The following is a 16,930-nucleotide window of genomic DNA, read 5'->3' as shown; positions in this document are numbered from 1 at the left end:
AATAAGAAGAAACGTAAATAAAAATCGAAGAAAGTGTAACTTGTCAAGTAAAGTGCAATTTGCGGCAAAATTCGACCATCGGCTGCGATTAAAAATCGGTGAAAATTTTTCTTAATGTTGTGCTGAGATTGGGGGGATTGAGAAATTCGAATAATAAAAGAGTTTGCAGTAAGCGCGAAAAAGTGTACGGGGGGTAAAAGCAGTACGTGTGTAAAACGTATAACGAGTGTGGTAATCGATGCTGAGTGAAACTAAATATTGCGCATACGAACAGATTTTAATGTTGAAAAGTTTCGAGCAGGTGCACTTTTACACGGTGGATTACAGTAACAGAACACTGAGAAAACGAGAATAGAAGCCAATTAAGCTGCAGATTTTAAAGTTAAAAAAGTTAAAAACCCTGCTTTTACTTCACCGTTCGGAATAAGTGTTACAAGTTTGCGTGAGTGGGTCGATCGGATCGGATCGGTTTCGTAGCGATCGCCGATGATATCTGTGATTGGGATGACCTTGTGATTGTGATCAGTTTTTTTCAACCCGTACAAATGTTTTTGTCCGTGTTATTGATTCACGGCGGATGAGTCAGGATAAAACAATGCGTGGTGTGCTGGACGAATTTGCGCGTACGGACAGTGTAATAATTGAATGAAAATCGTCTCTCGCAGAATGACTAATAATGTACAAATTATAAACTGCTTGAACAGCTTGAGAAAATTGAAGCATTGAAGAGTGAGACTCATATGTGAAGCAGTTGCAGGAAGTGTTTTGTTGTGTGGGGGAATTTGGTATCTGGAATGATGGCCGGAGTAAACGGAAGGATCATATGGTGAGTCCATTTTACTTATTTTATAAAAAAAAATTGTTTTTTTTACGCACCTACACTCAAAATAATCCGCACATAACTAATGGAAGATTTCCATATGAAAGCCCTTATGATTGTTGTGTGCCACATATAAACGCAATCCGCCAAGAAGTACGCATGGAAACTGTATGCATATGAATAGTACGTGCAAATTTTAAAGGTGAATTTTATAAACACATGAATGGTAACTATTTGGCATATAAAGTTCATTTACTGGGCACATGAAAGGAGTCTATGTGTGAAACACATCGAAACTATACGAAAAATTTTCTCATCTACCTAATATTAAAATTTTTATTTTACCTACCTACTTAACAATGAACTTTTATATACACAAAAATATTTTAATACACACTCCTACCTAATATAGAAATTTTATTTTACCTACCTACTTAACAATGAACTTTTATATACACGGAAATATTTTAAAATACACACCTACCTAATATTGAAATTTTATCTTACCTACCTAATTAATAGTGAACTTCAGAATAAATACCTACCTAATATTTACTAATTTTCTTTTCCCACAATACATATTTTATCTTATAGTGATTTTTTTTAAAAAAAAAAGAATAAATACCTACCTAATATTGGGTTTTTTTCCCTCAATGAAGAATATAACAATAACATTGGCCATACGGTCAGGGGCGTAATTATCATACCCGTCGCTGCTGCAGTGTAAGGTGTGAAATCAAATAATTATGCTGACTACCGGGGGGGTTTAACATGTGACAAAGAGAATGACACATGAATTAAAGAGTTTTAGAGAATAATTGCGAGACGTTAGCGTATTAGCAAACTCGAGCGCACAACAGGGTGCGGTGTTTGTTTACACTCGGAGACGAGAGACGCGGCGTCGTCAAAAGAACACGAAGCGCACGTCACGGCGTTGTCGATTTAGCGGGCATACTTGATGAGCGTTTGTTTTGTTTAATATGCCTACGGGGCGGTTTTGATTGCCGTCGGGAAATATTATGCACCCGTCGGGGGGGAAACTAATGTGGAGCTAGCCGTTCGAGTGAAAATAAAACACCGTCGGCATACGAATTAAACAAAATAATCAATTTAATCCTTTTCTCTCTCTACAAAACACTCTAGCTCCTTGCTTACCATAGATGTCAAGGTTAGAGAAGAAACTAAAAATGATAACTCAGAAAGAAGACAGTCCAGACATGGCAAACAAATATGTATTCCCTATGGTCACTGCAATTCAGTGCATACCAGAATTTACCGGAAGACATGAAGAACTAGAACCGTTCCTCATGCAGGTGAAGTATTTCGCAAACGAAATACCAGAAAACGGTGATCACACTCCATTGTTAAATGTAGTGTACACAAAATTAAAAGGAAAAGCTTTACTGCGATTTCCGCAACTAAGAGCGACCACGTGGCCGGAGGTTAAACAAAATTTACTGAAGGAATTCAGTATAAAAAGAAATATCGGCACGTTAATCAAAGAAATAGAGACACTGGCTCAAGGGTCGAATGAGTCTTTTATAAAATACAAATATAGGGCAGAAGAGATGTACGAATGGATACATAGCCAAGACGTAAATGAGGAATCTTACGCGAAGGCAGCCCTTAGAAGACATTTCTTAGGGGGATTGCAGGACAGTGAGCTTGCGCAAGCGGGAAAATCACAAAGAGACAAACCATTTCCTGAATTGCTCTCGTGGCTCCAAAAAGAAAACGAGGAGGCACAGGAACTGAGGGACATTAATTCCCGATTAAGAGACGGGCATTGGGACCAAAATGCCAGAAACTCATATCGAGGAAATAATAGACCCAAAAGTAATAACACACAATATCAGGGGAATAGAAATGAGTACGCCGGCAATGGAAATCAGAATTTCCGAAATGGCTATTATAATAACTATAACAAAAACAATAACGCGTTTAACAATACTGGTAATAGAAACAACTATAACCAGCGATATGAGGGTGACGCAGGATATGGAAATAATAGCGCACCAAATTTCAACAATAACAATAACTACAATAATAGAAATAATTTTTGGGAATATGAGGCACAAAATCCGCAACGAAGAAGTGGCGGATTTAACAGCTGGCAGGATCGGAATGATCAGGCGACTCAAAATGACAAACCGTGCTATATGTTTAGCCGGTGTCAAACACCAAAAGACGATTACAGAAGGAAAGAGGCTAGGAATCCTCAATTCATGGCTCACAGAAGGTATGAACAGTGGCCATATAACAAATTCAATCGAGGGCGAAACGCACCAAATTTTAATACCAACTACGATAACTACAACAATAGTAATCGTAGAGGAAATAGTAATAATAATAATAGAAGATCTTTTACCAACAGAAATGATTATAACAGAAATTACAACAACAATAATTATAATGAAGATAGATACTATAGGGAAAATAACAACAGAGGATATGACAATGATTTCAATAATAATCAATACCAGGGGACCCACGAAGAAAACTGCCGTCAGCAGCCGCGACAACAAGGTAGCAGATTTAGTAATTGGTGTGATCAGCAAGATCAACACGCAAGATATAATCAAGGGCCGCGCCCTCAACAAGGGTATATGAGAAACAATCCAAAAAACTAGATCAGCGGGTGTTCACCAATAGAGAGTGGCGAGCACCCCAAAATTGCAATAGTGACGCAATAAATACGCAACAATGTAATAGACCCACAATAGGGCGAAATATGTGCCAGTACATAGGGGTACACTCCTATGAAAACAATAACACTTATCATGATCGACAAGTACAATTTGCTCAGAATGATTATAGTTCAGAAGACGCAGAGGGCTTTAAGTGCCTGCCAGGGTGTTTTCAAAATAGAAAATGGAGCAACAGCGAATTTCAACGCCACAGGTACGAATGTATACACTGTGGAAAATTATATAAAAAACCTGTCGAATATGACCAATGGCACCCAACGGGAGATGAACGTTGGGAAAAATATATGGCATTCGAGACGGTGGATCATCGAGATTATACCGATGAACCAAGTGGAATAAAAGTTTTAGATGGAAAATCGGCGCATTATGGCGTAAGAGATACAAGCATGTGTGTCGCAAAACGTGTCTATTATACAATTGATCGTCAACTGATGATGACCTTTCTTGGGGGAGAAAAAGAGCGAGCACTCCTGAACATGATTTTAGACTCGGGAGCTTGCGATAATGTGATTGACCAAACTCGTGACTTTAGTCATGACCTTGAAATGCGGTCAGGCATATATTAATATTTATTTTGAAACGATGATTCTACAATTGATGAAGGGACGGTAAGGGAAAGTAATGAAGAAGGATTTTTTCGGGAATGAAGGGGAAGGGTGGAAAGGAAGGGGGGGGGGGGGGGCATAGTGTCGTCGTCCTGAAAGTAAAAAGACGTTAGACTAAAACTTCTCGGTCGGTGGTTTCTACAGTAGGTGTAGGAAGAGGCACATTGTGTGTCTAAAAATAGAACAACCCATGTCGAGCTATGGTTAATAAGGGGGGTTGTGCAGACTTCTTTTGTCCAGCGCCTCTGTGGTTCAAAGGTACACGAGTACCAGTGAGCGACACGCCCTGGCAGGTGTTGTGGGTTCAAATCCGGTTATAATCTCTGATTACAACTTGGTTCGACCCATGCACCTTCCAGCATTGGACAAAAGATAGGAGTCACAACGACAACTTGTTAACCATAGCTACCTATTACCCCCCCCCCCCCTTCCTTTCCACCCTTCCCCTTCATTCCCGAAAAAATCCTTCTTCATTACTTTCCCTTACCGTCCCTTCATCAATTGTAGAATCATCGTTTCAAAATAAATATTAATATATGCCTGACCGCATTTCAAGGTCATGACTAAAGTCACGAGTTTGGTCAATTTTCATAGGAACGGAGCCTTTCTCCGAAGAACCGCGCTGAGAAACGCGGACTAACACGCTTTCGGACGAACAACGTCACACGCAGTACCTTGCAAGTCGTAAGGGCCTGCATAGTGTCGTCGTCCTGAAAGTAAAAAGACGTTAGACTAAAACTTCTCGGTCGGTGGTTTCTACAGTAGGTGTAGGAAGAGGCACATTGTGTGTCTAAAAATAGAACAACCCATGTCGAGCTATGGTTAATAAGGGGGGTTGTGCAGACTTCTTTTGTCCAGCGCCTCTGTGGTTCAAAGGTACACGAGTACCAGTGAGCGACACGCCCTGGCAGGTGTTGTGGGTTCAAATCCGGTTATAATCTCTGATTACAACTTGGTTCGACCCATGCACCTTCCAGCATTGGACAAAAGATAGGAGTCACAACGACAACTTGTTAACCATAGCTACCTATTACCCCCCCCCCCCCCTTCCTTTCCACCCTTCCCCTTCATTCCCGAAAAAATCCTTCTTCATTACTTTCCCTTACCGTCCCTTCATCAATTGTAGAATCATCGTTTCAAAATAAATATTGATAATGTGATTACCATTGACGCCGCATTGCGGGTAAATAGATTACCGCGGACGCAGGAAATCACTGTTTTTAACGGAATTGGTGGCGGGAACGTCAGGACATTAGGCACTGTATGGATTGACCTAATGCTCGGTGAGTTAACCTTATCGACCAAATTTCACGTGGTAAGCAGCCTGCCAGGAGAGGCAGATGGTATAATTGGTGCAGGTTTTCTAAGAAAACATACCCTGCATGTAGGCAGCAACTTTGATTATATAGTGCTGCAGAGGGAAGTAAACGAAAGAGAAGACCCGAGTCCTAAGGTCATGAAAGAAGCCATGGATCGGTGGGGTTTAACAGACATTAAGGTGGATGATAACCATAATCTAAACTCATTTACCGAACTAAGAGACCGGCGCATTATGGCGAGAGCGCGAGCGCGGGGAGACCTGCAGAGCCAGGCAGCACTTGTAAATAGAAATACACAAGTAATTTACGGTAACAATAGTAATAACGAAAACAATAATAATAGCAATATGATTAATAATAATAATACCAACATTGCTGGTGGGAGGATTAATACCCCATTCAGACAAATTTTTAATATAAGTTCGAACGAGAACGTAAGAAACTCGACGAACAATAATTTTGATAGCAACGAGGAGGCTGAAACAACCCTCGAAGGTTTAGACCTAGATTCTAGAATGGATTGCGACCTCCTAGAACACAAACAATCTCCGAGAGCAATCGGAAGTGACAGGATTAATAAGCTACGAGAGGCGATAAACTTAGCACACCTACCGGACAAAGATTTCACAGAAATAAAATCAATTTTAGAAAATTTTGTGGACTTATTTTTTTTCAAGGGAGATAGGCTGACCATCACTGATATAGCAGTGCATGAGATAGAGACCTCCTCCAATATTCCTATTAACAAAAGACAATACCGATTTCCAGAAGCCACAAAAAGGCACATTAACAAAGAAATCGAAGAAATGAGGGCGCAAGGCATTATCAAGCCAAGCACAAGCCCATGGAATGCACCAGTGCTGTGCGTACCGAAGAAGCCAGATGCGGATGGTAACAAAAAGTACCGCATTGTGGTAGACTTCAGAGCCTTGAATGAGGTAACAAAACCATTTGTTTACCCTATTCCGCTAATTAACGAAATACTAGACAATGTGGGTGATGCCTATTATTTTTCTTCTATAGATTTGAAATCGGGTTTTTACCAAGTCCCGATTCATCCTAGAGACGCTGCGAAAACAGCATTTTCAACTCCGATGGGGCATTTTGAATTTACAAGAATGCCTATGGGTTTGAAAAATAGTCCATCAACATTCCAAAGGTTGATGAACACCGTTTTATTTGAGATCGGACAAATTAAAGCGTTCGTTTACCTCGACGATATAATCATATTTGGTGGTAGTGTACAGGAACACAACCAAAATTTATACAAAGTGCTGGAAGCCTTACGTAGGCATAATTTAAAAATAGAGCCGGGAAAATGCCATTTCTTGCAAACCGAGCTCGAGTATCTGGGACATGTTGTTAATAAGGACGGCATTAAGCCCACTGATGCAAATGTTAAGGCAATTCAATGTCTAACACCACCTGCTACCGTGAAAGGCGTTAGATCCTTTCTTGGTACGGTAAATTTTTATGGAAAATTTATACCCAACATTGCCGAGATTCGTAAACCTTTAAACGATCTACTTAAAAAGAATGTAAAATTTGTATGGAGCGAAGAATGTCATCAGGCATTCGAAGAATTGAAAAAAGCATTAATTTCGGAGCCTCTTTTAGTTAGGCCGAACTATGAAGATACGTTTGTACTCACTACGGATGCTAGCAAATATGCTATTGGAGCCGTACTATCAAATGAAAAATCAACAAACCAACCAATTGCTTTTGCGAGTCGAGCACTTATAGGTGCCGAAACTCGATATCATATAATAGAAAAGGAACTACTTGCCATTGTATGGGCAGTAGACTATTTTAAACACTACATTTACAATCAGCGGTTTATAGTGTACACCGATCATAGACCACTGGTGTCAATCTGGAGATTGAAGGAAACCTCTCCAACACTCACGCGATTACGCCTTAAACTTCAAGGGCTTGAATGCGACATACGCTACAAGCAAGGCCGCGAAAATATTGTTGCCGATTTTCTATCGCGCCCGTATGCAAACGAGCCTGAGACAACCGAACAAAATAAAGTGAATCAAATTGCAGCCGTAACCAGGCTACAGCGCCGGCAGCAAGCCGCGCAAAGTGCGCACGTCAGCGGCAACGCCGGTGGCATACAAGACTTGGCAAATATCGATATTTCAGATAGCCAAAACATAAATACTGCGATCAACGACGTTGGTATTACATTCGAGGAGTACAAAGAAATTTTGACGCAAAAACCACTTTGCGAAGATAAAATAAAATTTACGAGCACAATTGTGGGGAAAAACGCAAACACCCCCAATTTCGTGATTTTAAACAGCCGTACAGCCCATAGTGAGCTGTCAAAGCTTTGCGACTTACCGCACGGCATGAAAGACTACATAAAAGACGATGTAGTGCTTATCCCAGATAAGAAAATATGGGGTATGATTTTGGAGGGAAGAAGCAACTCCATGACAGAGTGCAACAAATTTTTCGAAAAATTTGCACGAAGTATCCAAGTAGGGGAAAAGTTGTATGAATCAGAGGAAATTATCAATATCACCTCATTTAGAAAAATTAGGCAACAAAATATTATAGATATAATAACGTTCTTCGCTGGGCTGTTTGAAAAAGATTTTGTATTATTCAACGCCGATAGTGAGCGAATTAATGTATCAGCAGACCAGATCGAAACGATACTGCATGATTTTCATGATAGTCCACTTGGAGGACATGTAGGCGCTAAGCGGATGCGTCAGAAAATTGGATCCTTGTATACCTGGGCGAATATGCGCCGGGATATTGAGAATTACGTAAGGCAATGTGACTCCTGCCAGAAAAATAAAATTTGTAAATCAAATAAAATTCCAATGAAAATAACAACTACGGCCGCAGAACCGTTTGAGAAATTATTCATGGATATTGTAATACTACCCGAGTCAGATTGGGGTAACAAATATGGACTAGTCATGCAAGATGACCTGACGAGATTTTTAACAATTGCGCCGATGGCTAATCAAGAAAGCATAACGGTTGCACAAACCTTCGTAGAAAATTTGATCTGTAAATTCGGAGCCCCGTTGGAAGTAGTCACCGATAATGGAACAAATTTTGTTAGCACACTAATGAAAGACGTGTGCAAAATTTTGAAAATTAAGAAAATAACCACAAGTCCGTACCACCCACAAGCGAACTTGGTGGAGCGATCAAATCGCGAGTTAAAAACCTATTTAAGGCAGTATGTTGGAGGAAAGCCCCACACATGGGACCAGCACCTGCCCTTTTTTACGTTTGAATATAACACAACGGTGAATTCATCAACAGGATACACACCGTTTGAACTAATGTATGGTCGGAAAGCTAACATTCCGTCATCAATTTATAAACGTCAAAATGAAGACGATTTGAATTATAACACATATATACAGGAAATGAGGAGCATATTTTTTGAAATGCACCACACCGCGAAACGAAATTTAATATTGTCCAAAGAAAAACGGAAAGAACTATATGATCGAAATGCAAATAATTGGCAGCCCATGTGGGGCGATTTAGTTTTAGTTAAGACTGTTCCGACAGGAACAGGACAAAAATTACAGAATAACTGGCGAGGACCATATGAGGTGGTCGAATTACCGAGTGAAATGACGACGGTAATTAAAAATGGGAACAGATTGGAAAAAGTACATAACAATCGTCTAAAACGATATTATGATTAGCAAAGTAAACAACTGTATAAAGAAATTATAAAAGATAGTAATTAAAAATAATCAATGTACATATGTATATATGAAAAAAATAATATTTTTAACTTTCGTTCTAACCATATTTTGTATACATTTTTATTGTAAATTTGCACTAACCATTTTTTTTACGTAATACGGAACTTGTAATTTGCCTTTAGGGTTAAGACGATTTTTTTTCCATTTTACTTATTAGAATTACGAAAAGACTCGTATAGTACAAAATACAGGTCTACATACATAATTTTGCATAAAAACAATGGGTTCTCTCTAGAGGACATTTAGAAGAATGGAGATAGGGTAGTCCTTTTCATTTTCATGATAAAAAAAAAAAAAAAAAAAATCTAATTACACTCGCATTTACCGAAAATTTAACAAGCAATATTTTATAATATTCAATTTTTAATTTTAAGCAAAATGAAGTAATGACGGGTAAGATGAGTATCAGTTTTTTTTTAGATGGTTCAGAAGTGTTATCAGCAGGGTGCTGATTGCCATTTTTTTAAGTTTACAGGAAAATAACAGGAGGACAAGGAGAAATATCACAAGGAAGACATTGAACAATTTTTTTTTGTCGGTTATTTTTTTTTCTCATTACAGCCAAGATAAAGAGTAGAGAAGAGTCTGGAAAAGACCTCTTTAAATAAGGGTATTATAAAGAAAACAGTAAGTATTCATGGGATTTGAAAGGAATAAACAAGAAAAAGATATAAGAAAGAACGGCGCCTGGAATTGAGAATTATGGGCTATTTTAAAGAATATTAGTAAAAAGAAATAACACGACGACGAACACTATGAAATAAAGGGACAATGGACAGAGTATTTAAAAGAAAAGAAAAAGCGGGTTTTTAACTAAAATATGAAAAAAAGGGCGAAAAAGGCACTACATAGGAAGCTAGAACACTATGTGGGTACAAAAAAAAGTAAAGTTATCCGGCACAAGGAAATATGAAGTAATGAAACTACACGGACTTGGTACATAGATAACATGAGACACTATGTGCTGATAAAGGGGCAATAAAGATACCTTTTTGTTATTGTTGGAGAAAGGAACATTATAAAGGACGACATTAGACTGTGGGGGAAAAGGATGTTAGGACCAAAAATCGAAACGATGGTAGAATCTCCTGAAGAGGACTTTTGAGCAAGACGGCCAAGAAGACTGTTGAAAGCCAAATACCAGTTAGCCGAATGACTGGGGTAAGCAAGTGTGTGTGAATGCGATGAGTAAATGGACGGGTTTCGGCGCCTGGAATGAATGTAAGCATGACTGACAGTTCTACCAAGGCATATTGCCGGAGTTTTCAGGCTAGGTGGACGCACCTACAGAGGGAGAGGGGAGGAGATGCAGATACTGCATAACTAAAGTGGGGGTAGTTGGAAAAAAATAAAAAGACTTACACGATCGAAAAGATTTGGGAGGAACAGATAAAAATAATATGGATTGGAAATCCCGCATACACGTTAGAGTATGAATGAAAAGCTTAAAGCACGATGTTAGTAGAGACAAAAATGTTTTCATTGACGTATTTGACGAGTTTATACATCAAGGCATTATTAAATAAACAAACGACCACCCGGAAGGAAAGTCGTTGAAATGGGAGAAAAAGCTCTTTTATATCGCGAACTATTGGAAGTCGCTAAAATGGGGCGAAGGGTAAAAGCTTCGCGATAAATTAAATAACGAAGGTAAAAGAAAATAATGATTTCTGAACAAAACGACAGAGTGGATAAGAAAAAGGTACCGGCTAGGAGAGTAACTAAAAAGAAAACAAATATGAAATATCTTTTTAGGCAGGTAACAAAGAGTTAGTCTCTCTCTTTGCACCTTGGCGCGAGAAACAGAAAGGGTATAATAATAGAATAAAAAAAAAAAAAAAAACCACCAAGCTAAATAAACAAAATCAATTACGAAGAAGAAAATAAATCAAATAAACAATTAAATCAAAATAGACTTCTTGAAGTAGCTATAAGTAGCAGCAGAAACCGAAAAAGAGAATTGGGTCTTGAAGTGATTATGAAAAAGTCTTTAAAACTAGGAGCAGACAAATAAAAATACTAAAAATGAAAATTACGAAAATGAACGAATATTACCAACAAAGACAAAGACGATTTAGATAACATGACCCATCGCGAGTTTATGTGAGGCAGTCCGCGGCAGCCACTTGTTAATAAAAGCGAAGTTGCTATAAAAAATTTAAAATATTCCTTTTTTTTCGTGAGTTGCGCGCCGACTGAGGATTTAGGAAGTGACTATAAAAATGTATGAATATTTTCCCCGACGGAGCCAGGAACCCGGAGGTAATGAACGCACGCCGCGCAAGGCGGTAGCCATCAAAACCCATAGCAAGGCGGGCTTTTTATCCGAAAGAAGCTGTAGTAAGTGGTCGAAGGGCAAAACAACGAGTCAGGGAACGATTCGCAGGCGGAGAAGACAAAGACGAGGAATCAAACACACTAGATGAGATATCCATGGAATCAGCAGTAGACGTAGAGGCGACGGAAGTCAAGCGGTTAAATTCGACCTCAGCAAATAAGTCGAACACCGCGAGGAAAGGTCCAAATAAACAATACCCATGCACGAAGAGCGCGCACGGCTAGCGCGAGCAGCAGATAACCAAACAGCAAATAAACCAACAATCCATCATCACCACGCGGGCGCGTGGACGGCAGAAATTAAAATCATTTTTCGAGAATCCGTGACAGCCACAGTCTAAAGGCGAGTCAACGGCAAAAATCCAAACACAGAACGTAAAGTTAAAACCGCGACACTCCAAAGTACCATAGAGTCGGTTCGCGTGGAAAAATACAAGCAGAGCATTTTTCATGCTATTACACTTGCATGACGGGAAGCATAAACCCGCTCATGCCATCTTTCATACATACGAATGTGCGGAGAGGCGACATCCTGAGCTGACGACGACGTACGGTACACAAACCCGTCCAAATAAACAGTTGATAGAACCGAAATACCGTTAAACATTATTGGAGTAGGTTCTGGACACCAGCGACCAAGTTATTTTCGCTGATGCAACAAGAAAACGTATACCATATGACTGCACAGTGGAGCAGTAGGTCAGGGTTGCACAGCCAAGGCAACCTGACTCCCTGATGAGGACCCGAAGCAATTGACGAAGTACGACGAGGGGACCCAGAATAGATGAAAGCACGAATGACAGTCTTACCGATGCCCAATGCCGAAATCCTCAGGTGCCTGCACCTATAGAGGGAGAGGGGAGGAAGATGCAGGCTACTGCATAATAAAGTGGGAAAGTTGGGAAAAGACAGACGATCAAAGACAAATTTATTATTGAAGAAGAATTAAAAGGTAAATGAGAGAGCGCAAAGTGAAAGAGAGAGAGAGGGGAAAGGGGATATTAAAAAAAAGGGGTTGTTTAAAAATTTTACACGTTGATGAAAAAGGCCAACGAGGTGCAAAACAGAATTTTTAATGAAATAACGAAGGTATGAGAAAAGTCACCAACCTTACGTTGAAACTCAGGAATGAAAAAGGGTCATGAACCCGTAGCTCGAACGAAGGCAAGGCGTTCGGCTCAAAAAAAAAAAAAAAAAAAAAAAATTTATAGTAATCGATTTATATACAACCTGTTTGTGTACAACTAAAATTATAACAAAAATCTTTATATTTATACATGTAAAATAAAAACCCCAAAACAATAAATCTAACGAGAATTAAATATTTAAACAAAACTATACGTTAAATAAAGACTTGCTTGGAATAGCATTAAGTAGCTAGATAGGGATCAAGAAAAATTACGGGCTTAGGCTATAAGAAACAGAACACAATAGATACAATAGGAGCAGACAACATTCTTTTTTCAAAAACTTAACAAACAAAGTTATATGAATTATTACGGCCCGTTAGGAGAAAGGCAACCCGCGGTAGCCTTCAGGTAAATAAATGAACGCAGCCGATGTGTTTTATGAGAAACTAAAAAATCGTGTTGAGTTACCGCCGGTTAACGCGTTTAGGAAGTGCTATTTTTAAGAAGTGAATATTACGATTACACAAGTACGAGAGGACGACGAAAATTAGCCATGGGGATGTGTCGCGCAAGACACCAACGGGCTCCATGTCAGATGAGCCATGATGACGAGACGATTTTTTGAGACGACGAGGTGAGTGGGAGTGGGGAGTCGCGAGCGTCAGGGATTGGCGGGATTCGAAGGAGACGAGAATCAAGGGACCACAACCAAGAAGCAGCTAGTGAATGCCAATGACGATAACAAAAAGTGAGGAAGGACGACCTCAATTTCGATAAGTGAAGAAGCAACGGAGGCGCACGGTCGACATAAGCTATTACCGACGACCGCGCCATTTTTTTTTTAACACGAAAGAACCTGCAAGCAAAAGTAGAGATGCTTGTTTGATTCCGCTGGTCACGCTACATAAGATCAGCCGGATCCTCGCTACGCACCACATAAGTCCGATCGACTATTTGGGCATATGTGCAGAAGGCCAAGGGGCCGCAATTATAAGTACGCAGTCTTATCTGCCAGTAGGCCAAGGGGCCGTAATATTATAACCACAACCACGAAAGTTTATGATAGGCCAGGGGGCCGATACGAAAAAGTGAAAAAGTAATGTAATGAAAGTAATGAAAAAGTATATTGAAGCCAAGGGGTACATCGAGCAATGCAAAGCACAGTGTTGCCACGCCATACACCACGCGCAGCCAATAAGCCGCGGGAACGACGATTTCTAAGAAGCATGCAGACGACGATTTATTTTTGAGAGACGGTCGACGACGATAATACCACGAAGGTTGACTACGATGCCAGATGCCAAATTCCGAGAAGCTGCCCAGATGACACGAGGAAGAATCTCCGTTTTTTCCGACACGCTCAACGCTCCCACCATTCCCCAGAACCTCTCAGATAACAGTAAAGATGAATACCATAGTTGCGGTGATCTGGACCGGACGATGACAGGTCGCCGATGTCGCCGATAGAACCTACCTAGATTGCTGAAATTTACAGGAATACGTACACATGAAAATTCTCTCCAACACAGTTGCTTACGTTATCAAGCAGTGTCACTAATGGCCATAAGCGGCGGGGCACTAGCTAATTACAAGAAGAAAAAAATTATAATCAGAAGAACTTTATTTTATAATCAATGTATTTCGATTTTATAATCTATTTAAAAAAAAGTCAATGTCAGAAAAAGTGTCAGAAATTATGTCGGATATCAATGAAATGAAGTCTATTCATATTGTATTCACTATTGGAAAGGGTAGTTATCCGCCACGCTGTTGAGTGTTGTACCTCACTTCGCCTTCACTTCGATTTACACACCAAGTGCCCATCACCCACCAGTTGTCGAGCATCTCTTTCAGCGGTGCTCAACAGCTCATAAGGGGGGGGGGGGGGGGAGATGTAGCGACCCTGCCCGCTACTCTCCCGTATACTAATCCTGCCTGGATCCGAAGGACGAAATCCTGGATCAAATCATATTATTAACTTCAACATTTTATTCGATTACCCGCGCCGGTCAGTGACTCGATCGAGCGACGGCACCGGTAGGGCAAAATACTTCGATGAAAAACAACGCGTTCGGCACCATTCTAGGTTAATGAACGCGCAAGTTTCTTAACCTGTCGCAACGAACAGTTCCCAAAACAAATGCGGGGTTGCGCGAAGTTGCAGTTTTGCCGACTAAGGTAAACAACGAAGCGCGGAACTGTTCGAGTTGACAAAAAACAAAGTTCCCGCGCGAGGGCTAAAATGTATGCGCGAGAGGGAAGCTCAACGGACAGCGTGAGGTCTGCCGCTAGGGAGAATAGGACGGAACTACCTCGAGAAGGAGGAGTTTCCTTAGGGTAAACAGTTTTTAGCAAGTAAGAATTAACTTTGTGTAAAAAGTTTAGGAAAATAAATGAGAGTCCAATTTGGCACGACGACCCGTCCGGTCGGTAGTGCGATTAAAAATGGTTTTTTATTTCTTTTTTTGATTTGTCCTTTCCGCGCGGGGTTTTAGGATCGAGGGGGCCCTTAAGGCCCCTTCACGTGATACGACGTTTCGTTTAAAAGTTATAAGCAAAAATGTGAAAAATACGTGACACGGGTTTCTCCGGAACTACATGACCAATTTCAACGATCTTAGTTTTAAATGAAAACCCTTATTAAAGTTAAATTGTTCAGCAATTTTTAATTGAAAACAAACAAGCAGTTTAAAAGTTATGCTTAAAAAATCTGTTTTGACAAGGTAATAATTATCGCCTGTTTCTTAGAGATGACCAAACCGATTTATGCGCTATTAGTCTCATTTGAAAGATAATATATCCTAATAGATCACTATTGAATGATTTTTTGATTGGACGTTTAATTTGAAAGCTACGAGCAACTGTATACACCACACCAAAATTAACAATAATTTATAATGATTTTAACCAAGATAATTTACCTAATTTCAATTATTTTAATATCAAACGAGAGGTTTTGACACTACGAATATATATGCAAAATTTCATAAGAATTGGTTTTACCGGTCAAAAGATATTAACCCTCGAACACTCGCGCCAACTTTTGTAACGCAGTTACTCGCGCGCACAATAGCCTCAAACTAAACAAAACGTGTGCACTAGTTTTGACTGGGAAAACTTGGTTTTAGGTTTATTGAACCTTTGGAAGAGTTTCTTGAAATTGAAAGCTCTATCGTTTGGTGGAATTCAAATTTTGATTAATCCCCCTAAAAGTGAAATAAATAAAATATTTTTCTTCAGTGTCAATATAACACATTGATGTGTTCTGCAAAATTATAGAGCATATTATTACAAGATATTTTGCTAAAGACAGTAACCTTCTATCTCTGCAGCGAAGATAGAAAAATCTTATTTATTGTATATGAATTTGTAAAACGTCACGTCGACGTCAGAACCTATCCGGGCGCTAACATTGATTCGGATCACTACCTAGTGATGGTAAGGATACTTCAAAAACTATCTGTTGTGAACAACATACGATACCGCCGCCCGCCACGGTATAATCTAGCGCGACTGAAGCAACCAGAGGTCGCCGAAAACTACGCGTTATCTCTCGAAACCGCGCTGCCGGAAGAGGGAGAGCTGGATGAAGCCCCTCTTGAAGACTGTTGGAATGCCGTGAAAACAGCCATTAACAGCGTAGCGGAGAACGTCCTAGGCAGTGTGGCACCGAATCGACGTAACGAATGGTTTGACGAGGAATGCCAGCAGATATTGGATGAGAAGAACGTAGCGCGGGTACAAATGCTGCGTAGAGCCACCCGTCAGAATGTGGAGCGATACAAACAGAAGCGGAGGCAGCAAACCCGACTCTTCAAGGAAAAGAAGCGCCACCAAGAGGAGAAGGAGTGCGAAGAACTCGAACAGCTGTACCGCTTTCACGACACACGGAAGTTCTATCAGAAACTCAACGGATCTTGCAAAGGCTTCGTGCCGCGGGCCGAAATGTGCAGAGATAAAGATGGAGGTATCTTGACTGATGACCGTGCGGTGATTGAAAGGGGGAAGCAGCACTACGATGAACACCTGAATGGCGTGCAGACGGAAGACCATGATAGCGGAGGAAGTGACCACATTGGTGCAGCTAGCGACGAAGATGTGCCACCCCCATCGATAAGGGAAGTTAAAGAAGCCATCCAGCGGCTGAAGAACAAAGCAGCGGGAAAGGATGGCATTGGAGCGAAACTTATTAAAATGGGCTCGGACAAGTTGGCCGGCTGTCTGCATCAATTGATTGTCAAGATTTGGGATACGGAACG

The 16,930-nt window shown here is 40.2% G+C and overlaps 1 protein-coding gene across 1 annotated transcript; it reads left to right on the top strand.

Annotated features, from left to right (window-relative positions):
* The first annotated feature begins 2,388 nt into the window (after window positions 1–2,388).
* On the top strand, window positions 2,389–9,774 carry LOC128745924 (probable serine/threonine-protein kinase clkA). The gene is made up of 4 exons (XM_053842986.1): window positions 2,389–3,059; window positions 3,304–3,422; window positions 5,522–6,390; window positions 9,766–9,774. Exons 1-4 carry the CDS (start codon window positions 2,389–2,391, stop codon window positions 9,772–9,774), a joined length of 1,668 nt encoding a protein of 555 aa, XP_053698961.1.
* Window positions 9,775–16,930: the final 7,156 nt, after the last annotated feature.

Source organism: Sabethes cyaneus, chromosome 1 (assembly GCF_943734655.1).
Source record: "Sabethes cyaneus chromosome 1, idSabCyanKW18_F2, whole genome shotgun sequence".
Taxonomy (NCBI): Eukaryota; Metazoa; Arthropoda; class Insecta; order Diptera; family Culicidae; genus Sabethes; species Sabethes cyaneus.
This window is presented reverse-complemented; position numbering and strand designations above follow the sequence as displayed.